Source organism: Orbicella franksi, chromosome 1 (assembly GCF_964199315.1).
Source record: "Orbicella franksi chromosome 1, jaOrbFran1.1, whole genome shotgun sequence".
NCBI classification, from domain to species: domain Eukaryota; kingdom Metazoa; phylum Cnidaria; class Anthozoa; order Scleractinia; family Merulinidae; genus Orbicella; species Orbicella franksi.
The window spans coordinates 21657577-21684465 of record NC_138145.1 but is presented as its reverse complement, the minus strand read 5'-3'; the positions used below and the strand labels follow the sequence as shown (position 1 = coordinate 21684465).

Here is a 26889-nt window from a genome sequence, read left to right as displayed (position 1 = left end):
GCATCTTTTCTTGTTTCTTGGCAGCTTGGCATGGAAGTCAAAATTCGACCGGGAAACAAGTTTCAAGTACGTTATGCAATTGTTGTGTGAATTATTTTCTGTGTTTTTGTCTTTGTTTAATTTGGTAAATTTAGCAGACACTCGGCTGCTTTTTGATTTGAACAGCAGAATGAAAGCTTTGTTCAAATTTAAGAAATGTTTGCCTGGTTATTGCCAAATGATTAAGCTGCTGATTGCTTTCTGGCAGTGGGTGCTTGCAAGCATAGAGAAAACTTTGATTTGTAATTTTTTTGTGGTTAACGGTTGCCCATTATAAAATGTTTGAATTTTCATTAATCAAGCCACGCCAAATTTATTTCCCGCATGGAAAATATGCAATATTACTATCCATTGGTATCTAACCCTTTGATTCCCAAGAGAAATATAGTCTTGGGTTTCCTTTCATTGTGAAGTAGACAATCGTTAAGAGTAAATAATCAACTGACGGACTTGCCAAATGGCAAATTTTCAAAGCACATTTGAAAATTGTTCTAGCAGAATCTTTGGCATGAGTGCATTTTGAATTTTTTGTTGGCAGCAGCTTGCACACTTATTCACGTGTTTCTTTTATTCTAGACTCCAGCTAGTGCTGATAAAGATGGCATGGTTGCAATTCCCCCTGGTCAAAACCTTTCCCTTCGATTTGGCAAGGGAGTTGACAAACGAAGCAGCAGATTTGAGAGAGGGAGTAGCGTCTCTGGTGTGGGACCAAGCATTGGTGTCGAGGTGAGACTAGTTGTCCGTTGAAGCATTCCAAGTTTAGGCAGGAAAAACGTTGCAGTCTGTAACCAAAAGGATTGAGTAACATAGTGGTACATCGTAGTGAGGACACTCGAACCATGAACGTGAACTATGAACAGTAAAACTGCTATTCGTTTTGTTTATTTGAAAAGCTCGTATTGATAAATTATAAATAATAACAGCTTTATTGAAGTGTCATTGAAAAAACGCACAAACCTAAGAAATGGCCATTGTTCGTGGTTCCAGTGTTTTTACTGATAATTTGTAACTTGTTTTTGTTAATGGCCAATTCCCTCTATGAGACGAGCCTGCAGGGAATCATGGTAGTTGGATTCATCATCTTGGACAGGATATTTGTTTTGATGAATCCAACTACCGTGATTCCCTGCAGGCGCGTCCCATTGATGCAATTGGCCTTTGAAGGTCGAGCCTCAGACTGGCCAATGGAATTTGGAGAGCTACCAGAGAGGATTAAACGACACCAATAATGGAAGATCAAACTCATAAGAGTCTGCTATGAAGGCAAAAAATGGACAAATCAAAGAATATGAACTTGAATCTGAGTTTGAATCTGCTAGGTTAGACATATAAGATGTGCATCATTGCTGGTCAATAGAGCATCGAGGCATTTTTGGTAGGACTTTAAACGTGTAATTTAAAACATTTTTTTAATCACCAGGTGCAAGGCTATCATGAACTGAAGACCATTTCTGTAAAACAGGCACGAGTTATTTTGCACAATGTCGTTCCAAAAAAGGTAAGAAAGACCAATAAGGACATGCGGTAATGACTCATTATCTCTTAATGTAAGTGATTTTTTTTACATACAAAAGCCCTTAATTTCAGTGAACTTTGTTTTAAAGGCTAATGCCGTTCATTTCTGTCAGTCAATAACAAGCAGTTCGCATTTGGAAGAAGGGTTCTTGAAAAACAGGAAAATTAACACCAATTCCACTGCATGAACTACCTAATTCACATGATTACCAATCTTTTCTAAAAACTTGTTGGACAATGAGGAATTAAAATATCTGTTGTCGTTAAAAATGAGTTCGTGATCAAAATAATGTTAAACTAGTTTGAGTTGCATTTGTCTTTGTTCCAGATTGATTGCCATACTCCCTATCCAGCGAAAAATACATATCAAACTAGTTTGCAATCATTTTGGTTCTGTCGTGATTGCAAATCCTTTTATTTTCCATTTGAGGAAGAATACAATGATCTTTTAATTCAAAAGTATTTGAAGTAACCTATTATATATTTAATCTTAATTCTGTAAACCATCGAACTGAATGTTACGATATATTAACGTGACTGAACCATTGGTTAAGGTTTCTCCTCAATCTCAGTAGCCAGTATAATGTTATTTTATATTTCCGAAACTTGTCAAAGTCTTTTCATTAACCCTGTTTTGTCTGGTTAATAAATCAAGTAAAAAGCATGCAAAAATTGCTATATTTTCTGTATGATTTGTAAAATAATAGTTTGAAAAAACACATTACCAAGTAAAAATAACAAAGTTCGAGATTGTTTTGATAATTCTTAGTTGACTGGCAGGCTTTCAGTCATAAGGTTTAAAAATTAAAAAAAAGCAATAGAAATAAAAATAAAACTTATTAAGAGATAATGAGATTTGAAAAATTACGGCTTGTACAAACAGATAACGATGGTTGTGTTGTTATATTGGTTTTAATCCAAATAGTTTCACATTTTGCATGTCACTAATACAGTTATTTAAACGTTGATTTCATAAGTGAATATGACATGTGACCTCATTCCCAGACATATCCTAGCTGTGCCAAACGAAATGAATAAAACCGCTATTACAAAGTTAACAACAAAAATACAAAATTAATTTTTACCAGTGGTCCTCACCATAAACTTTTATGCATGCTTAGTTAGTATTCTTATATTTCAGTTGGTAGAAAGCATCATATTATTGCCAGAAATGAGCACCATAAATGAATTGGTACTGGTAACGGATGTTGACCCAGATAAGGTGACGGGCAAGTACTGTAAATAAGCGGGCCTCTAAGGCTTCGTTCACACTTGGTGCCGGAGCACTGGTGACTGGACACCAGCACAAAATTGTGTTGCGTTCAGACGCTGGTTCTCTAAGTACCCAAGTACAAGGTGGAGACCTTGCACCTGGTCACACGCACTGTGCCCGAATTCTGGAGTTTAATACTTGGAACAAGGGTGTCTTCACATCAGTTCGTTTTGATATATTTATTTATCAGTAGTAAAACTAGCAACCCTTGTGGCATTATAGTTGTTGAAAATGGAATTCCTAAAACAGGGTTCCCACTCCACTGATAAGAAATCAGTGGGGAAATATTTTAGGGATTCCATTTTCAACACCTATAATGCCACAAAGGTTGCTAGTTTTACTACCGATAAATAAATATATTAAAACGATTTGATAAATGAATATATTAAAACGAATTCTGGTGTTAATACTTGGAACAAGGTTGTGTTCACATCAGTGCCCAGTGAGAATCGTACTCTGGCACCAAGTGTGAACACAGCCTAACACAAACTGGCTTTCTTTCTAAAACTCTTTTCTGGGCTCAATTCTGGCTTTTACTCCTAACCTTATAAACATGTCTTTATTTCAGGGGTTGTTGGTACAACCTTTTCATTTGTCTTGCCGCTGCAGTGATAATCGCATTTCCTAGGCATATCGTCATTATCATTTTTGTTACATTGCGTTGTGGTGGTGTATTTTCATCATGTTTTTTTTTTTTTTTTTTTTACTTTTTTTTTCTACAGTTTTCAGTGTTATTTTGTTCTCTTTTCGTTTTTTTTTCTTTATTTGCTGACCTGCTTATTGTTTTGCAGGACTTTTACCTGCTGCTGTATACAATGATTTTAAATCACTTCCCCCGCCAAATGTGCTTAATATCGAGCAAAATCATATTTTAAATATTCATTCTTCCATTAGCTTCTTGCAGGATTAATTACGTCAGTTGTTGTCCAAGTTGAGAGTGGAGATGGTCAGAGAACAGTAACCATACGGTCGCCTTTACAGGTCAGTACACATTAGTGGTTTGCTCAGAGCTAAGGTGTAAAAATCGAATATTGTGTCCCTGTAACAACAGCCATTATTGCGAGGTTTTTGTTATATCAAACTGGAACATGTTTCCCTTGCTTTGCCTTTCCTTTATCTTCCCTTCACTCACTGTAAGTCACCACAGGCATCTGAAATTCCAATCCCTTTGAACTTCTGTATCAGTGTGGAGAGTCTGTGAGATAAATGATCACCCTGATCATAAACAACATTTTATTTCAACTCATAGTTACAATGTACATTATAAGTTATCGGCAACAATTAAATCAAATATAGTACTGGCTGCCCGCAATAACCATAGGGGTGGGGCTAGTGGAGCCAGGCTGCCAATAGACCATATTCCTATTCTCGGTATTGGACTGGAACTAGCTTGCAACTGAGGCTAATGCGTGGAGTCTTTTCAAATGCAAATGACATTAATCTCTTTTTAATGATATCCTCCCGTATGAGCCTCCATTGCAAGCTAGTTCCAGTCCAATACCGAGAATACGAATAGGGCCTATTGAGGTATTACGTAGATAAACTGAGATAAAGGTCGGTAGACTAAATTTTATCATTTTCAGACCTGCCATTGACTACTTTGTTGAACTGCCTAGGTTAACAATCATTTCCCAATTCCAATGGATCTGTTGTGCAAGAAAGATGAACAGTTTTCCCGTGTCACAACTATTCAGCCTGACAGCCTTTTCAATGTTCCTCTTATATTGGCTCATAAAGCAGCACTCTTCCTCAGACCTGCAGGATTTGGGTTTGTACAAAATTATATCCAAAGTTAATTTAGTGTTGGTTTTGAAGAAGAAAATAGAAAAATAAAATAAATCACTTTATTAAATTGTGGAAGTGTCCTTCAGCTCTAGGCTGATGTTGGCAGGAGTTTTTTGTTCAAACAAAACTAATTTGGTTCCTATCGCTCTCTAAACCATATTTGGGAGTTAGTTTCTAAAACGACCTAAGGGTGTGGGAAAAGTGAAATAGTCGTTGTTGTGACTGGTAACATGCCAGTAGTCGTTACCAGGGGGGAGGAAAACCCTCTACTAGGTTTCGGAATGCTGGTGGGGAAACAAACAATTTTCCTAAACCTTAACAGTGTTTCAGCCAGAGCGCGCCATTGCGGGAATCCCGCGTTACAATCAGATGGCCCCCAGAAAAACGAAAAAAGGGCCAATTTGGCCCATTCCTTTTACAAGACTGCAGGCTTAACACAGGCATAATATTTTAAAAGCCATCCCAGGGCTGGAAATTGTGATCGATACGGTCGCCAATGCAACAAGCATTTCATCCTTGGCGACCAAAAATTCTGGTTTAGTCGCCATAGTACGGCATAATGACGACTACATTTCTCTGTGTTGACAGTGTGATCAATAATGGTTATTTTGTCACACATTATGTCCTTCCAGAAAATCATATTGAAAGATCTTTGTTTCTAACACATTTAACGTAAGAAAAGAAGTCAATCCGTCCTTTTGCTTTGCTGTATTGATTCTCTCATATCGGAAAACTTCCAAATGGCTGACCGAGTTTGAAATCGCCCTATAATGCATTGCAAACCCTTGATCATTGACTACGTCATGTAGGCCTAAGGATTGTTCTCTTGCAATGCAGGGATCCTTCATACCAGTATCTGACTCAAAAGAAACTTTATTGAGTAGAAACCCTTCAAAAAGCACTTACTATTAAATTTTATCATAGGTCCTAATGAACTGCTTTATTTTCCTTGGTACCCTGATGCATTTTTTCCTTCTGTAGCTTTCAGTTTATTGGCCCCTTTCCTAAAAAAATTGCCCCTAAAAAAGATCTTCAGGGGCCACTTTGGCCCTCAAGTAAAATTTTCTGGCTGAAATACTGCTTAATTACTCAGATTCAGACTTACCTCAGATTCTTATTTTTCAATGCAGATATAACATGAGCCGATCTTGTCTCTACCTTGCTACTTTTCATGTTCTCATAATATAATAAGGATAATCAAGGTTGTTTACCAAACTTCTTGATGACGCCAGCTAAAGATCACTTGACCATAAAAGGTGGTTGTTCTATTGACGATCACCCTTTACTTCTTGGAACTGTTGCTTTTCTATCCACAGGTATGGAGAGAGTGCTAGTCCCCTACTGTGGAACAAGCTCGCGTCTGAAGGCCATTCTTCTGTAAAGTGCCCACCACCAGCTGGCGATGGACCACCTTTTCATATTGAGGTAAATAGCGTGTACAAGTCGACACCATTATATTTTTTTGGGTTGAACATGTTTTAATGTTTAATATTGTTGATTTCAAGTACTATTGAAGATCATCGACAATTGACCAAAACATGGTTTGTAAAAAACGTAAATGTGTATCATTTTCCTTTAAAAAGATTTTACCTAGTCGGTTGCTATCTACATCTTGATATGTTCTCTTGAAATCATTTGTGTTGTCTGAGAAATATGGGAGAAAAATTTAGCTTATTGTTTAGCTCTATCGGCTTTTCCTGTAACTAGTACATTAAGACTTAGAACTGCCTTGAAGGCACCAGACACTGTATATACTTTGATATTACGTACACTTCATTATAACAACTGGATGTGAACAGGTAGTCTCTCCAAGAGGGTGTGTTATATTACCCTTCAATTATAGCGGTCACTGCAGAGTGGCCACAAGAGATGTAATCATCAGTAGATGTACCAAAACTATCGAAGTCCCACATTTGTGCTCGAGCTAAAATCTTCCACTCTGCACACTGGTACTTTACCAGTTGTGATAAATAGTGGTCATTATGGTGCCACAAATTTAACTACAAGTGTAAGTTACCAAGTTTTAATACTATTTTTTCTCTACATTCCTTTTCAGGTCGATTGCGAGCAAGTGTCCTACAGTGCAGTGCATGGATCCTTGGAACACGCACCAAATTACGTACTCCACATCTACCCACCGGCTATTCTTCACAACTATTTGCCTTATAGCATCCACTATGCATCACCAGTAAGTAGACAGTGATTAAATGTAGTTGTATGAGACAAAGATGTTAGTTTTTAAAGAAACTATTGTGCTACGTCGGTCGGCAAGTAAAACACTTGTCAACTTGAAGTTGGAAGGTAAATGGACCGATGAAAAAAAATTGTTGGTTGGATATTTCGAATGCTAACCTCTAGTCAGAGGTCCTGTGGTGAAATGAACTGTGTGGTTGTGAGGTAATATTTTTGGAGTTTTGATCCTCTTACTTTCATGTTGCAATTGAAAATGTAATCTGTATCGAAGGTTGTAGTTTGATATTTTTCCCACTAGATGTTTTTTTTTCTTTTTCTTTGTCAGGGCTTGCCTTACGTTGAACTCAAGGGTGGTGACAAGTGGCCTTTGTTTTCTGTCAGTCTCTCAAGAAAGGTCATTCTCTATATCCAGGTAACTGTTTTTCGAAATTTTAATTAATTCAGAGCTGCTGATGATTCTTTTTCGTGACGACGGATTCACTTGTAATATTGCTGGGAAACCCGATCCTCCTTTCAATTTTTGTAGGAATAACGGGGTTTATTACTTTTATCTCTGTTTTGAATGTATGCGTAGTATAGTGAGTCGAAAATGGTTCAATATTTTTGTTTCTTGTGATTGTGAGTGAACCCAGACACTCTCCTGCAGAACTCTTACTATACATCCAATTCAGTTGCGCCTTACATATAGCGCCCTTGTCAGCACTTTCACCATCACCACCAACAGTCACAAGCGTCCCCTCTCGTAAGTACGTTTTAAACTAACTAAGACATTTATAACTTACGTACATTTGCGTTGTTAGCTTGACGACTATCAGAGGTGCATGTGGAAAGGAGAAATTGAAATGTGGAAGGGAATGGACGAGCTTACAACAGTCACTTTGCAGCCAACTCCTTTGGATGCTGCTTATGGGAAGTCCCTGGTAAGGTTTTCAGTAAGAACATCGAAGAGTTTTTAAACTTAAAACGTGTAGAGAATAGGAATAAGTGCCTTGTCTAAATTGTCTTTGATGTCACTGAATCTTACTTACTAGTCCTTCATCAAGAAAGCAATGGTGCTATCATGGTCAATTTATTGAGACAGGGAAATACTATGACTCTACACCTTTGTTTCCGGCCCTATCCCCTACTCGGGGGCAAGGAACTAAGCATAAGCACACCTTTGTTTATTTTATTTTCATCTAAACGAGCTCAAGGAGCCATAGCGGAGGATAGATGTCAGATGAACAATTATTCATGTACGTAACTATCGCCTTCTATTGTAGGAACTGGGAGTGTTCGCCACATTTGAAGGCACAATGAACATCACTCTGTACAGTCCGTACTGGATGGTGAACAAGACTGGACTTTATCTCGAATACATGGTACTAAAGCAAATTTAGTTTGAAGCACTACATGGGCTCAATAATTCTCTCTAGAGACAGTTTACCCCTTGAACTGTAACTGTGGCTGACCCACATATCGTGTGTATGTAATAGGAACCAAGAAACATTGACAGTCTCAAGAAAACCCCACAACTTAACACGTCCCCAAACTATCTCTATAGAAAGCCCTTTATCGAACATGAGTTGGAGAGGTGTTCATTAATTGGTTTAATTTGTTTTGTCTGAGATGTATTTATTCGTGAGCCAGACATTTTCCTTTGCATTTCAGGCTTCTGATGACGACACTGTCATTCCTCATCCAGTTTCATTGACTGAGCCAGTAATGTTCTCCTACCGTGGGAAAGGAAATCTCTTTACCAAGAAGACGGTAAGGTAGTAGCTGTAATGCGAATGAAGTAGCTAGCAATGAAAATTCAATTTGTTAACTTGCTTATATGGGGTATTGTCCTCTCACGCTTATGTGTTATTAACTTTGCCTTCTGTTCATCCATCGCCTTATCCCATGTACTAAGCACTATTCAGCTTGTGAGATGTCGAGTTAACCACGCAGGTAGGGCAAACAGTTACGTGATTGGTACCAATACATTTAGTTACTAAGACGTCAACAGTGAGAAGAATTAAGTGTTTTGAACACTAACGTAGGGTCAGATCATTTTATGGGGAAACGTGTACCGCCCTCAAAAATGTACTGAACCGTTCTTTACACATAAACGATTCAATAATAGTGCCCTCCCAGATATCGCATATTTCACTATTTGAAAGGTTCTCTTTTGCTTAACGTTTGACAGGCCCGTGTTCGTCTGGCCGCTGGTGAATGGTCCAACAAGTTTTCTCTTGATGCAGCAGGCAGCGGTGGAGATCTTAAAGTCAAGAAAAATGGGAAACTGCACGAGGTAAGTGAACAGTTTCAATAAGTGTTATTATTTTCCACGACAAGTGCACATATCCCACTTACCTTCCTTAACCGACGTTTTAATTTCATCTTCCTTTCTAGGTCGGTACGCAGATTACCTTATCCTACTTTAGTTTAACCAAGATAGTGGAGTTTACACCTTTCCACCTAATAAACAACCACACAGAGGTAAGAAATACTCTTCTCAAGTTATTTCTCTTTGACGGTGTTACTTGAGTTTTCGCATATTTGTGCACTGAAAACAAAATGAAGTAAGTTGCTTTTTTACTGAATACTCTCCTTGCTCAATGCTCTTTTATCCTGTTTCAGTACCCAGTGTCGCTTTCAGATTCAGAAGGCCAAGGGGCAGCTTGGGTAACAGTTCAACCAGGAGAGGTAAGGTTACCGTGAATCCTTGTTAGAACTTGCGCCTATCTCACCAGTGAGTTTGTTATTGGTCCTTTCCTTGCCGTAGAAATTTCTTCATGTTCTTTAATTATCCTGTATCATCAAGATCAGAGCAGTTTAATCTGGACGCGTGCTTTAGACTTTTCCATGAGATTTTAAAGCTTTTTTCCAAAAGAGAAGGTCTCTGAGAATTTACATCAAGCTGTTTTCAATGAAGACATGTTTTATAAAAACTGCAGAAATTCTCGCGCGCTCATTGGCTTTTTTTTCACATCTACGTCATTGACAATGTTATGACGTAATTCATGATCAATAACAGCATAGACGCATGAACAACTGAAGTCAATTTGTTAAGTTGAAAACAACGTTTGTCGTGTGGGTTACTAAAAATGAGATATTTTTTCCTCACTTAGTGCGTACCATTCTGGCCAGTTTCGTTTCCTTCAAAGGATCTGACCATCAAAGTTGGTGACAGTGAAGAAATCTCACCAAGCTTTCACTTTGAACCTGATGTCACAGTGCTGCTCAGAATGAACGGCAAGGTGAGGTATCTGGAGGCAAAAAGTAGAAAATATACAAACTCATAGAGCCGGCGGAGGAGGTCCCTTTCTTTAGTTCATATCTCTTAGTAGAGTATTTTGTTGTTAACTCGCCGCCTACAGGCCTTCTTGGCCAGGCGCACACAAGCGACAAAACTGTTTAAGGACAAGTGCACACCAAAAAAAAAAGAAAACATACGTTATAGGGCAATGTTATTTGTCAGTAGTGTTAGCTACACAGCATTACATGGGATAAGACCTTAACGTCATATTCACGCTGTTCTGTTGGTGTGCAGCGTTCAGTGGAGTTACCCACCAACAGTATTTTATCTTGCCATGACTCCCAGTGCAGTTTGTACTAAATTTCCAGTTAGCGTAGGCTTTGCACTGCGCCGCACTCGAAAGCGAAGCTAGCAAGGTTCAGAATCAGTTATAGTAGACATAATAGGTAATTTATCAAGCAAGAAAGACCGTGTTTGACCACATTTCCAAACACCGAGAATAGAGTTGAAAAAACGACGCGCAGCCGAGTATTTTTGACGAATTTCGAGGTGTTTGGAAATGTGGTCAAGCACTGTGTGGAGTGTTTGAAATAACTTCTCAGTCATAAAAATATATGTTGATAAAGATCAGACATCCAAACACCGCCACAGTCACGATTTCCTTTTTTCTAAACGTGATGAATTATTAATGAATTTGAGGAAACTGTGTCAGAAATACACAGACATTTAATTAAAGCTGTTCTCTGTCTCGTAGATTGGAGCGGTGTGTGCTGACATGCTGACCAAAGATTCAGCTGCTATCATAACGATCACTCCATACTTCTCTGGCTCAGCACCCGTCAGGCTAGAGAACTGTACTCAGCTAGAAGTCTACTACAAACAGCTTGGGTAAAACACTCATTCATTGTTGTAAGCCATGTTGATAGCTACAGTTGCGTTCCTTCTCTCGTGTTCCCCCAACTTCCCGCGTGCATCCATAACGTGAAAAATGTTTGCTAATCATGGACCACATGACTACTTTCTTAGTCGTCCACAAAAAGGGCCAAACACAGAATGATAGAAATCAATCAGTAAAAAGGAAGTGTAGAAGAAAACAAGCACAAACACAAAAAAACTAACACAAGAGGCAGTTTCGCAGTGTAATAACACATTTCTAGGAAGACAAAAACGGCTGTCCTAGTTCAGTATTTTAAGTCATAGTCATAGCCTTCGAGTCGTTGTCAAGAATGTACATTTTTCTCTTTGTTTTGTTTAGATGCAAGGAGCACTGTTTACATCCTAACCAGTGCGTGTTGTTCGCTTGGGATGAACCTTCTTCCGCAAAGGAGTTCATTTGGTTTGTCAAAGGTTCTGAACAGAAAATCAAGACTGACCTGTCAAAGGTGTGTAGATTGTGTTGTCATTGCTTAACTCTCTCACTCCCAAGAGTGCCATGTGACACAAAATACCATTACATGCTCAATAGTTTGTCAGTTTGTATCAAATATGAACAGCAAAAAGGCCTTAGATAGATCTGTCTTTTTAAATTATAAAATTATATCCCCCTCTCTCTTATATGAGACTTGATCAACCACCCCTACAAATTTTGCAACTTTTTCCTCTTACGTTTTTCATGTCAAGTTAATATCTGACAATAACCCACACATGAAGAGCTGCAAATTAAGCTATAGCGTAAGGGTTGTAAAAAGGGGGTGGGGGGGAGATATTTTACGTCTTTTTTTGAATTCCAACTGTGTCTTCCTCTATGGCTGTTAGTATGACTTCATGGCATTCATCAAGCAATATGTTTCAAAGTCTATACTACGTGTACCACTGTGGTATTTGGGTTTATAATTACTGCTTTACAAATATTTCGTATTCGCTTTGTTCGGTTCGAGGATGTCCATCCTTGCCTCTTACTTTTACAAATGAAATCGTTGGCTCGAATAGAAGTTTGAGGTCGAGCCCGGCAAGGGGATCCCTTATTTACTTTCAAACTTTCCTGGTCCCTTAAGTTAAGCGTCAAAGTCTGAGTACTTACAATGTGTGCATTTTAGACGCCGTCAGATTTTTCTAGCGTCACGAGTTCACGTTCGAATGCAACTTACTTTGAATGATGTTCGGTGTTTATTGTGATCTGTGTGTCAAATGATAAAGGAATGTACAAGTGATTATTTGACTGCCGTAATTTTTCAGTTTCACTAATCTTTTCTCCTGTAGCTACACTTCAAGTGACGTCCGTGCTGACTTGTGTTTGTGTTTTAATATTATAGACAGGTTATGATGCGTTTGAGCATGAAGGTAAGAAGTTTTACTGGGCGGCATTCCTGGACGGTCTGCAGCGTGTGTTGCTTATCATTGATGACTTTACACTGGCTTACAGAGCACAACTGGTAAGTACATGTTGTGTTCTGATAAACAGGACGAGTGGCCACTTGATGTGTCTTGTGTCTAAGTGTCTTGTGAAATTTAGCTTTTTCATAACTTTCCTTACTTTGCCCTCCTTTTTTCAAAATCAAAACGAGGTATGGGGTTTGGTCAGGGATGGGGTAGTGGTACGTAAGAAAAAACGACGTGGTGGTGTGGGGTATGTACTAAGCCCTTTAAATAACTTAGCTAAAAATGAGGGAGGGAGGGCGGAAAGGAGGTGGGGGGTATCAAGGAAAACCGTCCCTTGGGTATTTAAAGGTTGCTTCCCATCAGCTACCCGCTTGTTTTAAACCGAGGTTGAAGCTTGTCATGACAAACTGTCGTTCTAGTCACATTGGAATTCCAAATCTGAGGATACATTTAGGTTTCTTCGCTTTAGCCTGTCATAAGAATGGTTAGTACCATTATCCGATAACCAATAATCAATAAGACACTACTGGTAGTTCATTTTCAATTGCCTTTAACACTACCTCTGTTACTCTTAGTGCGATGGGCATTGTCACTCCGATAGGCTCTGGGCTTTCGTGTGAATTTTACGAGTGGTGTATTTCCCAGTAAATGCACTCGTTTCTATATAATAAAGGACTATAAATATTTTTGAACGTTCGTATCATTATGGTCTGAGTTTTGTTTTTATTGTATTTTTCTTCGTCAAGGAACAAAAAGAACGCCCGTCCCAGCGCATCACTTTAGATCTTCAGGGTGTTGGCTTGTCTCTTGTCAACAATGAAAAGAGTATTGAAGTCGCCTACATTGGAATCAGACCGTAAGAACTTTACATTTTTGTTGGAAGTTGCTTGGTCATTGTTGGGACTGTGAACGAACTTGATTGGTCAGAATCACACAAAAATGTCAGTCATGTAAAATGTCAAACATACAGGATTTGCATCTGGGGTCTTTTGCATCTGAACATGCTCTTATAGCTTTCTCGAAAAGCATTAAAACTTATCGACTTCACCTTCAGGTATTTTCATTATAACTTTTACAAATGTTGATCCCATTTAGTGTCTTCTACGGAATTACCGAAATCATATTTAATGAAATAAAATTCCCTGGAGTTTGCGAAGTTGAGGTCATGCGAAAAATAATGTGATATTTATACGTGATTAAAGTGGTTAAGACTGTACAAAATTGTAAATGTATGATGACAGTGATCAAACTGTTGTCAGACTGGGTCTTTTTGTGGCTTTTCTATCTTTGTAGGAGCGATATTATCTGGGAAGAGCAGAAAAAGAAAGGACGATGGAAGGCTCTCAAGGTGCGCCTCTGTGATGAATTGGAAGCTGCTTGGACTGAAATACAAAGAGGTCTGTCTGTGGGAGCCACTCCGAGTTATATCTACAAGTCTGCTGACTTGGAGGTGAGTAACAGTGTGCTTTAGTAATATATCAAACACGAAAGACCGTCTTTGACCACATTTCCAAACTCCGAGAAGAGAGTTGAAAATACGACGCGTAGCGGAGTGTTTTTGGAGACCTTTGAGGTGTTTGGAAATGTGATCAAACATTGTCTTGAGTGTTTGATACGTCTTCTCAACCGAAACTAAAACTAAGGAGAAAACAGAGATATAAAACCATAAAATCTATGCCAAACAAAATCAGATATCGAAACACTGTCACGGTCATGATTGTCTTTCTTTAAACTTGATAAATTAAACTTAAATTAATAACATTAAAAATAAAATTTATCTTGCCAACATGGATTTAATCATGTGCAGGTATTTCGGTGCAATATGGTGCCTCGGGACGCCAGTTTAGAAAAGGAATCAATGGCATATGAAGAATCCTTTCTTATGAAATTTGCTTTGGTAATCAAAAGAAAGTTCTCGTACTTTCCAAATGGAACGTTTTATGTTGTTTAATAATGTAATTTCAATGTGGGAGAGATCTTTTTATTGTAACGTGATGTGAACAATAGCGTACAACGGTATCTTCTTTGTTTCTTTGTTTGTTTCTTTGTTTGTTTCTTTGTTTGTTTGTATGTATTGACGCATCAAATGTGGATAAAGGAAGCGAAAAATCCACTCTGAGCTAGGATTCTTCGGTTCCTTTGATGCACCATGATCCTAGTGATCTTGGAGTAATCTGTTTGGTAAAGAAACACAAAATCTGTTTTTGGATTTAAGAATCCAATCTTGGGTTTTCCCAAAGAAACGCCTCCTTAGGTGTAATTTTTACCTCTAATTTTGTGTTTTGACCATTTCAGGTTGATTTTCAATTGATGGAAATTATGCGACCCACACGTCAGACCATTAGAAGAACTTTTACACCAGGAGTGTCTCTAGAGTACCTTGCGTCACCAAACGAAATGAGTTTCTTTGCCAAAATTAACTCAGTTCAGGTAAGAGAAAAGAGCCAAAATGTAGCTACGAAAAAGATGAAATCAGTCCAGGGAAGATCTTGAATCTTCAAGGTAATCTGCGGTGTTATTTTAACCAAATTTGCGACAGTCATCATCAGGGGATCTGTCGTAACTGCCGAGATTACCATCCACAAATGTAGCTCTCTGTCACCTTTCTTGTAAGTTGAACAACAACAACGACAACAACAACAACAACAAAACCTTTATTTAAGTGTCTGGGGGTGTTTAGTATTTCTGCTAATTAGGGACACAACATAAAAGATTTTACACCATAGTAGCGTATTATTTTTGATAGTAGCGGCAGTGTTCGCTGCAGTAGTAGTTCAAAAATGTTGAGGAGATTTTCAAAATGACCATCGTTCGAGTGCCTTCGTAATCATTTAGAAGATAAAAAAACTGTAGTATTTTTTTTTGACTACTGACTATTGTTCTTGTGTTTGTTCGTCCACAGATTGACAGCCAGGTCCCGGACGCTACCTTTCAAACTGCTCTCTACCGAGTTCCCCCTCCAAAGTCTCTCGCAGCAGAAAACGGTAAGGGTTCAAAGTCTTTCAGTCCTAACGGTTGTATTTTTACTTTTAGATTTACGTTTATATATATTGTAGTACCTCGCTTAGATTTGGACGTGTATTACTTTTAAAAAGCTCTCCAGTTCCTAGGGGCTACCTTTATAAATAAACTACTTCTTTATTTGGATGCTTGGTTGGTTGGTGGGTGGCTTGGTTGATTGGTTGATGACTCACCGAACTGATTTCGTAATCTGCTGTTCTCAATCCTGGATCAACTTGATGCTGGCGCGAATACCGGGGCAGGGAGTGACTTTAAATGGGAACTGCTTCTGTTCCTGTTCTTGTTAACTGATAATACGTGCTCTTTTGTTTTAGCACCAAAGCCGTACATTGAATTGAGCTTAGTCACTAAACAAGAGGAGCACACACATGTGAATGAAATCAAGTAAGTTGCATTGAACAACACTGAAAGGTTTGATTGAAACCTGAAATACTAGTTTTCTTAACCGGTTGTCGTACATTTCTGTGTGGCAATGGTACTTCTGAGGATTGGGTGATACGTCACGACAATGTACCGAAGTTGATGATTATAGTTATTCTCCTCACCTATCTGCTTGGCAATGTATTGAAATTGTAACGAGAAATTAGTTGTTATAACTTCTTCACCCTATAGATAAGATTTTAACAAATCCCAGTGGAGATAAATCCCCTGATTTCAACTCAAACTCATTTTTTTCTTGTAGTAATGGTGGCGAGAGGTTGTTAAATTCGACACATTTTCGTTTATTCGCAGACCTCCTTGTCTTATTTTACCGTGCATTTATGTTTTGTTGAGAAATAGTTTAAAGATTTGTTATGTGGACGTGCAATTTTCGTTGAGTTGTTTTTTATAAATCTGTCTTTATATTCTGCCTCTAGGTATTTCAAGGTACTTATTCAAGAGATGGATGTGAAAGTTGATATGGGATTCCTTATGGCTCTTCTTGGTCTCTTCTCTTCCGACACCATTGATAGGAGCCAAGAGGTAACAAACATCACAGGAGTCCTAATCAGTAAACCGTGTTTCACCGCTTGTTGAGTGAGGCAATTTAAAATTCTGGAAATCCAACACATTCTTTTTCTAGCACTTACAACCAAGATGGCGTCCCCCCCGAGAACGTCGAGGACTTCAACTTAGAATGTAACAGTTGTAATATTTGATATTAGTATAAGTCTACTAGCGTTCTATTACGAATGTTTCTGATTGGCTACGCTACTCACTATCCTGCTGTAGATAGTGAGTAGCGTAGAAGTTTGTGACTGTGAACAAAATGACGCCCGTTTCTTTTCATTTTCGAGGTGTCTGTGAAGAAGATTAAGATAACGTTTTGAACGAGTAGTAGATTTATACTGAAACAATTATCTCGAGCTCATAATCTAATTGTTAAATAGTAGTATATTGTATTGGCATTATCGGACAATCTAGTCCATAATTTTAGCGTGTGTTAGTAATTGTACATTTCCTTAAACATTTTCTTAGATGGCTTTGGAGTCCGATTCGTAAATAGTAGTAGGACACAGTATTTTTTTTCTTTTATTTTAGTGCACGGCCCCATAAGCGTACAGCTTTAATCACTACCATGGAGAAATAGTTTATTGCATTGTGTTGTACATCATTTACATTAACTGTTCTTCCCATCTCAGTCCTGGAAATAATTTCTTCTCTGATCATTTCAAGGGAAGCTGTTTACTAGCTTGCCTTGTAAATATCGGTTAACAGAATACATTGTTCATCAGATCATTAAACACCAATTCTGACACTGAGGCTGTACGTTTTGTTTCCACAGGCTACCCAGTATTCCTTGGACAAAAAACGCGTCCATGACAAACTAGGCGAGGCGTTTGCTGTTCAGGTTTGTACCTCAATGTATTAATGTGGAAATAAACTTCGCTGAATTTCACGTGTGTTCTCCGTTGTTTCAGGCTGCGTTGAGTGCTACAAGGAATTTCTTTGACTTCTTCCATCTGTCGCCGCTAAAGGTAAGAAGTCCTTAATTGTAGCCGCCTTCTGGCTTGTATACAACAGAGTTATGATCTGTCCATCTAGTGATCGTACTAAGTTGTTCTGAGAAAAGTTCAAAGGTGTTAGTCTTTGGAAACCAGCTGCTTCTAGTGATCACCATGTCATATGGCTTGAGGCAACGCGGCAAACCATTATACCAGTCCTGGATTGTGTATGCCCCATTACACTTGGGCCCTGTCCACACTAATGCGTGTGGAGATCGGAGACATCTGAAAATAAAGCCCTTCTGTTTCAGTGTGGACGGAGCGTTACTCCTCATTCATAGGAGATCATTACAACATTTCTGGTCGCCCAGAGATCGCACAATGTTCCTTTCAATCCTCTTCTAGGAAAAAAGGCGATTTTCAAATGTACTATCTTCGTGCCGAGTTTATCCTCTGTGGTTTTGGAATTTCTTTGTAACTCACAGTTAACCGGCCAATGAGAGAATGAAGCCTTCGGACACATCCTTGGCTGATTATTTAAGGGCTACTTCACGATTTGCGTGTCTTTATAAGTATAGCCTAAATTTTTCAAGTTCGTCCTTTGTAATCGGACTTAATCTTCTCCATCCTTGTTCCTTATTATTATCTGTTTGACGTTTTTCTATATTAGTAAACTACTATTTTCAGGTTTCCTTCACTTTAATGGCAATTTTGCATGTGGCCAAAATGACGTGATTGAGCTCCTTTAATATTGATTCCCCGTACAGATTCATCTGAGTTTCTCTCAGCTGGGTGGTGGCGCAGGCGGTGATAAATCACAGACTCATATCGGCGGCAGTTTTCTGAGCCTGTTATTGCAAAGTGTTGGAGTAGCAGTCACTGAAGTACAGGACGTAGAATTCAAGTGAGTAACTGACCAAGGGAGTGCCTTTGCTATGCTTTTGGAGAACTCTTTTGTTCGGTATAGTTTTGTAAGGTGTGTAATATTCGGATCAATTTGTTTAACGTTTTCTTCTCCCATCCATTTTCGCTTCCCCGCCCTTCCTCCCCACCTCCTCCCCCAGCCGATTATAGGTCTGAGGAGGAACAATCAAGCACTGTCAGTGTAATCGCCATAATTTTTCGTTCGTTTAGAGAGCAAAATTGCTACTGAACAAGGTGCCCTATTTCTGCCGCTGCCACTGGTCTATTAATACATTTACTATTTATTTGTGTAACCAAGGATTTGTCATTGAAGTACCGAGTTTGTTCTCGGGCCGAATCGTTTTGAAGAAACGTTGTGACATACTTTGTAAAGAGTTGTCTGAGCTTTTCTTTCGTCGTTGTAGGCTTGCGTATTTTGAAATTGAGGACAAAGTGTACACTCAACAGCAGTTGATGGACGTCGCTGTCAACCATTACTCGCGTCAGGTAAATAAATTGTATCTCTACAGTAAATCGTTGCGATCAATGTGGTTTTGATTAGTTGTGTAATTATATATTTTGGTGGTCACTATGTTTAAGCGGACAATTTTTACAATGATTCGGTAAAGCCTTGCTGGAGCACTCTTTAATTCACCCACCTTAAGATCTCTGGCCCTGGTTTATTGTAAAATCAGGTACCGTTTTATTTTTGGAATTTTTTGTGGGCTCTACAAACGCTATCTGTTAGACTCCACATAGAGGGCAATACTGTTATCAATTTAGCTTCCTTAGATCTGTGGCTTCTCGTTTTCCCTCAGCCATTCCAAAATGGTTTTATATAAGTGCACACTTATTAGTGTAGCCTTAATGTTCTCCAGTTTAAAACTTCACCTGCGTACAAATGGAGGTATTAGAAGTTCTTTCCGAGTAAGCCATGCCGTGTATATAACCGACTCCTATTGGTATCTCTAATCTGGCCTAATCTATCATCGGAGCTAAAGTTCTGACTAATATTTGTTATGTGTCTTGATTGTCAGGCTTTGAAGCAGATGTACGTGTTGGTGTTAGGCCTTGATGTGTTGGGAAATCCATTTGGTTTGATAACTGGCTTGAAGGAAGGTGCTGTAGACTTCTTTTACGAACCTTACCAGGTTGGTTAAACGGCTTATTTCCATTGTCTGGCGTAGGTTTTGCTTTGTTCCTCTGGCTCAAAACCTAAGAGTCAACCAACGTTACGAGAAATGCTTGTGCTTGTAACTCTTTCGACAACCAATGTCTTAAGTCCTGGGTTTGCATTTTTGATATAATGGAAAGGGTTGGATCAGAGGGGGTGCCTGGTGGGGGGGGGGGGGGGGGGGGGGCCGCTTCTTGACGGCGGGGAAAAATTAAGTGATTTTCACCGACGGCTGCTCCTAGATGTTTTGGAAGTCGGTGAACTACCTCTGAAGATTTTTAATTTGTTTTTGCTTTTTTTTTTTCTTTTTGCAGGGTCTTATACAGGGACCTGGTGAGTTTGCAGAGGGTTTGGCGATTGGCGCTAGGAGTTTGTTTGGACACACAGTTGGTACGTTGATATGCATGTATCTTCAGTCTCTAATGCTAACATTCCTTTAATGTATTTTCAGTAATGTTTACTGCGTAATGTATTTTTTCCCCCGCATTTTCCTAACATGGTGGTAACCAGCTCGAAAGTCAATGGTTACTCTGGTTGCCACGCACATATTTTTTTTTATTCTTTCCATTACTATATACAATATAAATTTCTCTTCTCATATTTATTTTTGATGTAAATTAATTCTGTAAATACTGCGCAATAAAAGTTGATTGATCGGTTGATTTCACCCTGGATAAGTTCTTGTAAAACGAGAGCGTTTCATTTGTCTTCCAGGTGGTGCGGCTGGCGCAGTCTCGCGAATAACTGGCACGCTGGGCAAAGGTATCGCGGCTCTCACAATGGACGAGAAACACAAACAGGAGAGGAGACAGGCCATGGGAAAGAAACCAGTCAATGTCAAAGAAGGGCTCACCAGGGGTGGGAAGGGATTGTTCGAGGTACGGGTTAACGTAGATTACCAATAGGGGATTCATTCTGACGTGCTGACGTCATTGTTTACATTTTTGCTCATTTGCATACGGCTTTGCATACAGAAGGAAACATGTTAGATATGAGTTGACACCAGGCAGCTAAAGAGCTAGTGAAACTTAATACATGGTGAAATTTTTTAGCTCTTTGGGTGTAATATTCAAGGAGATATTGTCTTTCAAAAACTGTAAAATTTCTGGGTGGTAAAAGCGCTAACGACCTCATACATTCTTTGTAAAATTTTGAGTTTTCAAACCCGTGTTGCACAAAAATTATATAATACGTCAGGCTCATATTCATTGGCAGAGTTAACCGTACTATGACCTTTCAATATTTAGAACTGTTTTATTTGTAGCTCCATCAAAAACTGAATTGCTTATGCTAATGAGGCAAATATTGTAAACAAGGATTCCCCTATCGACTTCGAGCAAGTAACGCCCTTGAATTTGGCAAAGTGTAGGCTTTATTGTCAAGAGAAAATATTTGCTGTTTAACATGATATTATCAGTTTATTTTATTTAGAAGCAAGGATTGTCTTGTCAGTAATTGTTTTCTCTATATCAGGGCGTTGTTGGAGGTGTGACAGGGATAGTGACCAAGCCAATGGAAGGTGAGTCCATTCAGTTTCTACCATGTACCGGCTCGGTGATTTTTCGTTTCGTCTATTTCTAGTCTGTTATCACTTAAGTATTAAATCTGATAATAACTGATTCGCCTAGTAGCCCTATGCTACCAGCGGATCAGTTTTACATCTGTATTAATTTTAAATGCAATTGAAATAAAGTGTATTTAAAAGTGTGAGTGTGCAAGTGTTGGTACTTTTAGTGAGAGGTTTATAAGTGACTGAGATTTTTCGACTGCCTTGGAGAGCGTTGTCTTGGTAAACGAATCTTAGTACACGATAGTTATTTAAACTTTGGAGCGGTAAATAAATCATTTGTTTCCTGACCTCAGTCAGTCGTCAAACAGGTGGGTAATCTCATCCACCATACTTGTCTGGTGGATAAGCGTGAACAAATCTAATTGGGCAATCAACTGGCGAGTGATAATCCTGTGGATAGTGTTATCCATACTCAGTCAACCAGTTCCCCATCAGCTGACTGTATCAACTGACAATTCTTTGGTTGATGATTCTAGTTGCATCTGTAAAATCGTTTTTGTTTAGGAGTTGAGATCCACGCGAAGTTACTGCTAGCTAGCAGTGTGCTTATTCGACCTCGCAAATAATAACGTCATTCGAATAATATATCAAACACGAAGAAAGTGTTTCATCAGAATATCCAAACACCGAGAAGAGAGTTGAAAATACGACGCGCATCGGAGTATTTTTGTCGAAGTTGGAGGTGTTTGGATAGCCGACGAAACACTGTTTCGAATATTTGATATATCTTCTCAATCGAAAAAAAAAAATAATAAAAAAGAAGTAAACGGAGAAGTAAAATCGTCAAAATCTGTACTAATCAAGACCTGGTATCCGAACCTTCTCTACGGTTGTGATTTTCTTTGTTTTAACTTGGTGAATTATTAATGAGTTTGAGAAGCTTAATTTTCGGATGAATGATTGAGCCTATAAATCAGAATCCCTTAGTTATTACACCGCTAAAACTCAACATCTAGATGTGTTATCTTTCGATAAATGTGAACTGAATTTTTCAGTTGGTCTTTCTTGTAATTTCTCACATTGCTTTGTTCTTATTTCTCTTGACTTGTCTTTCTGTAGGAGCTAAAGAGGCCGGGGCTGCTGGATTTTTCAAGGGACTGGGTAAGGGTATGGTTGGTGTGTTGGCGAGGCCTGCTGGGGGACTGGTTGACTTTGCAAGCAGCACTTTGGAAGGAATCAAAGGGTTAGTACCAAGCTCGAAATATTTATTGTCCAGAGTAATTTAAGACACATTTTTGATGACCGTGCGGGAAATTTTGTGGTTCATCTGTACGCTTTGTCCTGAAGTTGCTCATTTAGAGAGCACTGTCATTAATCAAATGCATTTTTGTGTTAATAAGGAAACAAAGGGGAAGGGGCGATGGTAATCGAGAGAGTTATTACTGTGCTAGTTAAAGAAAGGTAAAAAAAAAAAGAAAAATCAAAATAGGTGTTCAATTTTTTTTTATTTTTGTTCTTCATCTTTCACTCCCTTTTACTGTAGTAACTTGAGAAGAAAGAATAAATATCTGCCAGTATTTTAGTGGCATTTTGTTATGGAGTCCATATACATCGCGTTGATAATCTTTTGTTTTTGTAGATCTGCTAGTACGGGCAGTGAAGTGCGACGCCTGAGACCCCCAAGATGTTTCTACGCTGATAAGGTGACTGCTAAGAACGACATTTCGTCGCTGATACAAATCTGAAAACCGTCATCTCAATGGCGTTTGATTGGTGAAGAAGAATTTCTGCTTTGACGGGTTATCCGTCTCAGTTGAATTTGGTTTTTCAGGATCTTATTAATGTACTGTTAACGTTCTTTGCAGGTGATAAAGCCCTACAATTCACTTGAGGCCCGAGGGAACGCCATTCTCCAGGTATGTGACACACACAATTATACTTCTCGTTTGTGTTTCCTCGCGGCCAACACGCGCACAATGCGTCATATCACACTTAATTTATTGCATGTCTTGCTATTAAAACAGGAAATCAAGAAGACAAAAGCTGCGCTGCTGGATGATACCTATTTCTGTCACTATCATCTTAACATCAAGAAAGCGCTGATTATCACCAACAAGTGAGTTTAGCGAGGGCTAAGTTAGGGTTCACTGTTCGAGTACAGTCCAGCCATCTTCCCATCAGTTATATCGATTGGGAGTGAGGGTGGATGGAAACTGGAAGAAGCTTAACGCCTTGCATCTCCTTGTTACCTAGAGCGAGGGAAAACCATTATTCTTCTTTATTATGATAATGCATTCAAGCTGGTAGTTAGTACGAAGAGGGGGGCCGTGGGGTAGGAGAAGTGGAGATTGTAGTAACTACAATCACAGGCAAAAGTTTTGGGTCAAATTTGCACTCTTGGCGCTTTTGCACACACGAAGACGCGAATGCAACTTCACCTGCTTAGCCTCTCCCCCCACGTCACATACAGTGTTCAAAACTGGTACCTGCAATTTGAACTTTGCATTGGGTGGGGAGGCGGAACAGCAGCGCGTTCTAAAAAGGATATGTAGCAGTGTGTGTGTTTTGTTTTTCAAACTTCAGTTGTAAAACCCAGATAATTCGTTGCAGTACATCAGTGTTCCAAGTAATTTTGTCCGCCATTGTAGACGGCGAGCCGTCGCGCCCATGTTTACAGTCACCGGTATTTTTTCTTTTTGTTTTGTTTTTGTTTGGCCTTGTAAAGCTTTCTGTATGCACCTAATCTGCTGCTGGTTTGATGACTATCAACTTGCCATCTGTCTGGTTTTCTTTATTTGTTTGGCAGACACATCATAGTTGCTGGTAAAACAGAAGTGTTTGAGACTTGGCAGTGTGACTGGATGTGTGAATTTAGAGAGCTTCAAGAGGAGCCGACAACTGAGGGGCAAAAACTCATTCTTAAAGTCCCGGTAAGACAGTTACTTTCAACAGTGATGATCAGCTAGTCTTAAATGCCAGCTGTCTTGATTTAATTGTTATATGAAGCCTCTTTTGCAAATACAAACAGGATTTTAGAGCTTTATGGCAAAGGGAAGCTGATCCCCATATACCACATCAACTGGTCACCATCAGGGCCCATAACGGCTAAGCAACATTTCTTGTGGTAATCGAGGGGTCTGTCTAGCGGAACAAATTTGATAATTTCCAAAGACATTGTTGAGCTGCGTCGACGAGCAAGTGGAACACTTAGCTATTTAACAACTTGAAGGTGATAAGGGTAAATTAAGCGCGTAGGGAGTTTGGGAAGTCAGCGCCTTTAGCGGTAGCTCGCTATCGGAGGCCGAGGAAACCAAACTGTTTGTTTCTCTGCTGTTATCAATGCTGTGTTGTAAAGTTACGTTCTTAAGTGTTGGTCGAGTAGGACATAATTTGGCCGAGGGAGAAGTCATAGATATTGCATTGTGAGATGGACGTTCTGCAAAGAAAAGCTATTTGGTGCCATGTGACCTTTTCACTTCAGTTGTTGCTCAAGCTCCATTAAGAAGATAAACTAACTAGCGTTTATGACCATTTATCATGTTTGTTTTACTTTCATTTATGTTAAGGACAAAGCCAAAGGTAAAGGCATTTTCAAGAAGTCAGCTGTAAGATCCATACAGACTCCAAGTTCAGAGGTCGCTCAGGTATGGTATCCCTGTCTAGACATTAGACCGTACATTATTCTGTATGGCGCATAATTCGCTCGGAAGACGTTACGGTGTCTGTTCCCGTAGCATTCCAGCTTTGTACTTCTAAGGGAGACAAAAAACTAATTTAATAGCTTTTTGTGATCTTGTAACAAAGGAGTTTGATGGACACGTCATTCTACTAGTGCCAATCTCGTACCCAATCCCTCCTTTCAACTGTCGACCAAGAAGCCAGAAAATGATGAGCAGGAAATTGCGCGCTGACTCTTACCCAGTCGCTATTGGATTTTTTCAAAGAGAAAGCGGTCTGAATCGAGTGAAGCGCGCGGAAGTTGTGGGAAGAGGCGAGAAAAATAGCGACGCTATTTTTCCTTTGACACTTCCCATGACACCCTGCGCGCCTTAATCTGTCCTAGTATCCAATCCTCTATCCCCTCAAAACACGTAAATAGCGACTGGGTACGAGTCTGCCATGGTTGGTGTTCACTCGCGGTAACTTGGACATTTTCTTCAGTTTCTGTGTCGATCATTACTTCCCAGTATATGTCATTAATAAAGCTGCTACTGTTAACGCAAAAGACTGAATTTACCTTTTTCTTTCCTTCTTTTTTTCAGTTGCTGGTGGGAAAAATCCGGGAAGCTCGTTCTTAGAGCAAATTCCACTCGTTGCAAACGAAATTATACAGATGCTTGCTTCAAGAGAGACATGAATAATAACCAGTGTGTTCCTTCCACAAAACTTTTAAAAACGACTGCGAACGGGTGGTCATTAAACCCTTAAATTCCAGAGTAAATCAAAATGGTGTTTCTCCTCACGGTGTCAATATCATGGTCAAGCAGATAAGTGATGAGAATACAGAAAATTATCAACTTGGAATAATCTTGATGTGTCCCCGAATTCTTGCAGCGAACGGTAAACGAAATGTATGGTAATAGAGACTAGAGAGAATTGCTCTTTTGAGCGTGTAATTAAACGGCCTAAAAAAAGATTTTGGATTTACTAATGACTACTCTACTCAAAGTAAGGTATGCTGGCTTCATATACATAGACTGAAGGGAACGTTATTTGGTGTTGTCTTTGAAGAGCCATAACGTTTCTACAGTCGTTCAAGTTCCTTCCCGTGTCTAGAAAGAAAACTTAGCATCACCACAAACGCCAGAAAAGCCATGGTTCGGGTTGTTTGACATGAAACGTAAAGACTGATCGGCGTTTATTTTCTCATAGCCTGGCCGATACAGGTATCGAGAAATAACAATATGATCACGTTGTTTTCTAAACATGTTCTCGCAACTAGGTATTATTATAAGAATTATGCGTACTTCAGTAAGAAGATTTTGGAGTTCTTAATTATAACAAATGGGAAATAACCGGGGTAAAGATTTTTTTGGGTGGCCTATAATTTACACTTACCACTCGCAAAATGGGAGTTTCTACTAGGATTCATTTGGAGTTCGTTTGTGAAGCAAGTAATAATGGTATGAAATAAAACAAGTATTTAATTTAGGTTAGTATATGTTTACTTATAGACTTCCTGCATCCTTTTATCTTTTGACCGAGTCTGACGCGCAACTAATCCCGCATCAAACCGAAACGAACGTCGTTTTTTTTTTTCGAGAGACAAAGGGACTGCAGACAGTCTATTGTAGGTGATTAATATCAGTTTAGATTTTCTAATTCTTTCAATTTACTTCTGCTAATAACTCAACAAAAGAATATCGTTGATGAAGTGCATTCTTAGACCTTCTTACATTCATCGGTCATTTTTGTCAGGGCCCTTTTTGTAACCGAACAATTGTTCCCTCGGTGTGGCCAATGAAATAAGCTTTAAATTCTATTTTTAGATTTAAAATAATTTTAAATAGATATCTTCGTATTTGAATAAACATTGTTGAACGACTCTCAACCAAAAAAATATAAAATTATGTTGTGTGAAATTGGGCATTAAAAGTTCATTGCCAAGTTGTTTGTAGGCATGCATGGCGTGCAGGTATTTTCTGTAGATGTTAAATACGTTCACTCCTTTCCTCTCCACTCGCACTTGTCATGTAGTCGAACGAAATCGAAAAATGCTGATGAAAGTAGCAGGCCCTGGGGTGACGAGCAATTAATTAACAGTCTCAAACTGATCATTTTCAATTACGTCAATTATGTCAAAGGGCTTTCAGGCTCTACATGGAATAGACAAAACAAGGGCAGTGTTCGAGCTTTTAAGGCTGCCGTTGTGAACGCCAGTCTTAATCCTGCATTGGTCAAGTTTATAGCTTCAATTTCACAATAAGCAAGCTGTCTCGCTTTTCCCCAAAATGTCTGTTAATCAGACGAGCTAATATTGGCAGTGCCAAAAATATATTGTTGTTTACA

General features: G+C 39.0%; 1 protein-coding gene across 1 annotated transcript in view; it reads left to right on the top strand.

Moving 5' to 3' along the window:
• The window catches only part of LOC145497039 (intermembrane lipid transfer protein VPS13A-like), a 71285-nt gene extending 44811 nt beyond the window's left edge, over positions 1 to 26474 (top strand). Inside the window, exons 59-97 of the mRNA XM_081476829.1 lie at positions 25 to 66; positions 616 to 765; positions 1460 to 1537; positions 3722 to 3808; positions 4444 to 4595; positions 5929 to 6037; positions 6669 to 6800; positions 7131 to 7217; positions 7606 to 7725; positions 8068 to 8166; positions 8456 to 8554; positions 8976 to 9080; positions 9182 to 9268; positions 9410 to 9475; positions 9901 to 10029; positions 10783 to 10916; positions 11284 to 11410; positions 12281 to 12400; positions 13094 to 13203; positions 13641 to 13797; positions 14643 to 14777; positions 15250 to 15331; positions 15683 to 15752; positions 16226 to 16331; positions 17134 to 17199; positions 17270 to 17326; positions 18061 to 18197; positions 18622 to 18703; positions 19234 to 19347; positions 19685 to 19760; positions 20085 to 20248; positions 20844 to 20889; positions 22000 to 22123; positions 22520 to 22583; positions 22746 to 22796; positions 22905 to 22996; positions 23687 to 23810; positions 24447 to 24524; positions 25143 to 26474. Of these exons, the coding sequence (XP_081332955.1) occupies positions 25 to 66; positions 616 to 765; positions 1460 to 1537; positions 3722 to 3808; positions 4444 to 4595; positions 5929 to 6037; positions 6669 to 6800; positions 7131 to 7217; positions 7606 to 7725; positions 8068 to 8166; positions 8456 to 8554; positions 8976 to 9080; positions 9182 to 9268; positions 9410 to 9475; positions 9901 to 10029; positions 10783 to 10916; positions 11284 to 11410; positions 12281 to 12400; positions 13094 to 13203; positions 13641 to 13797; positions 14643 to 14777; positions 15250 to 15331; positions 15683 to 15752; positions 16226 to 16331; positions 17134 to 17199; positions 17270 to 17326; positions 18061 to 18197; positions 18622 to 18703; positions 19234 to 19347; positions 19685 to 19760; positions 20085 to 20248; positions 20844 to 20889; positions 22000 to 22123; positions 22520 to 22583; positions 22746 to 22796; positions 22905 to 22996; positions 23687 to 23810; positions 24447 to 24524; positions 25143 to 25178 (3894 nt within the window). The 3' untranslated portion in view covers positions 25179 to 26474. The remainder of the gene's footprint in view (positions 1 to 24; positions 67 to 615; positions 766 to 1459; positions 1538 to 3721; positions 3809 to 4443; positions 4596 to 5928; positions 6038 to 6668; positions 6801 to 7130; positions 7218 to 7605; positions 7726 to 8067; positions 8167 to 8455; positions 8555 to 8975; positions 9081 to 9181; positions 9269 to 9409; positions 9476 to 9900; positions 10030 to 10782; positions 10917 to 11283; positions 11411 to 12280; positions 12401 to 13093; positions 13204 to 13640; positions 13798 to 14642; positions 14778 to 15249; positions 15332 to 15682; positions 15753 to 16225; positions 16332 to 17133; positions 17200 to 17269; positions 17327 to 18060; positions 18198 to 18621; positions 18704 to 19233; positions 19348 to 19684; positions 19761 to 20084; positions 20249 to 20843; positions 20890 to 21999; positions 22124 to 22519; positions 22584 to 22745; positions 22797 to 22904; positions 22997 to 23686; positions 23811 to 24446; positions 24525 to 25142) is intronic.
• Positions 26475 to 26889: the final 415 nt, after the last annotated feature.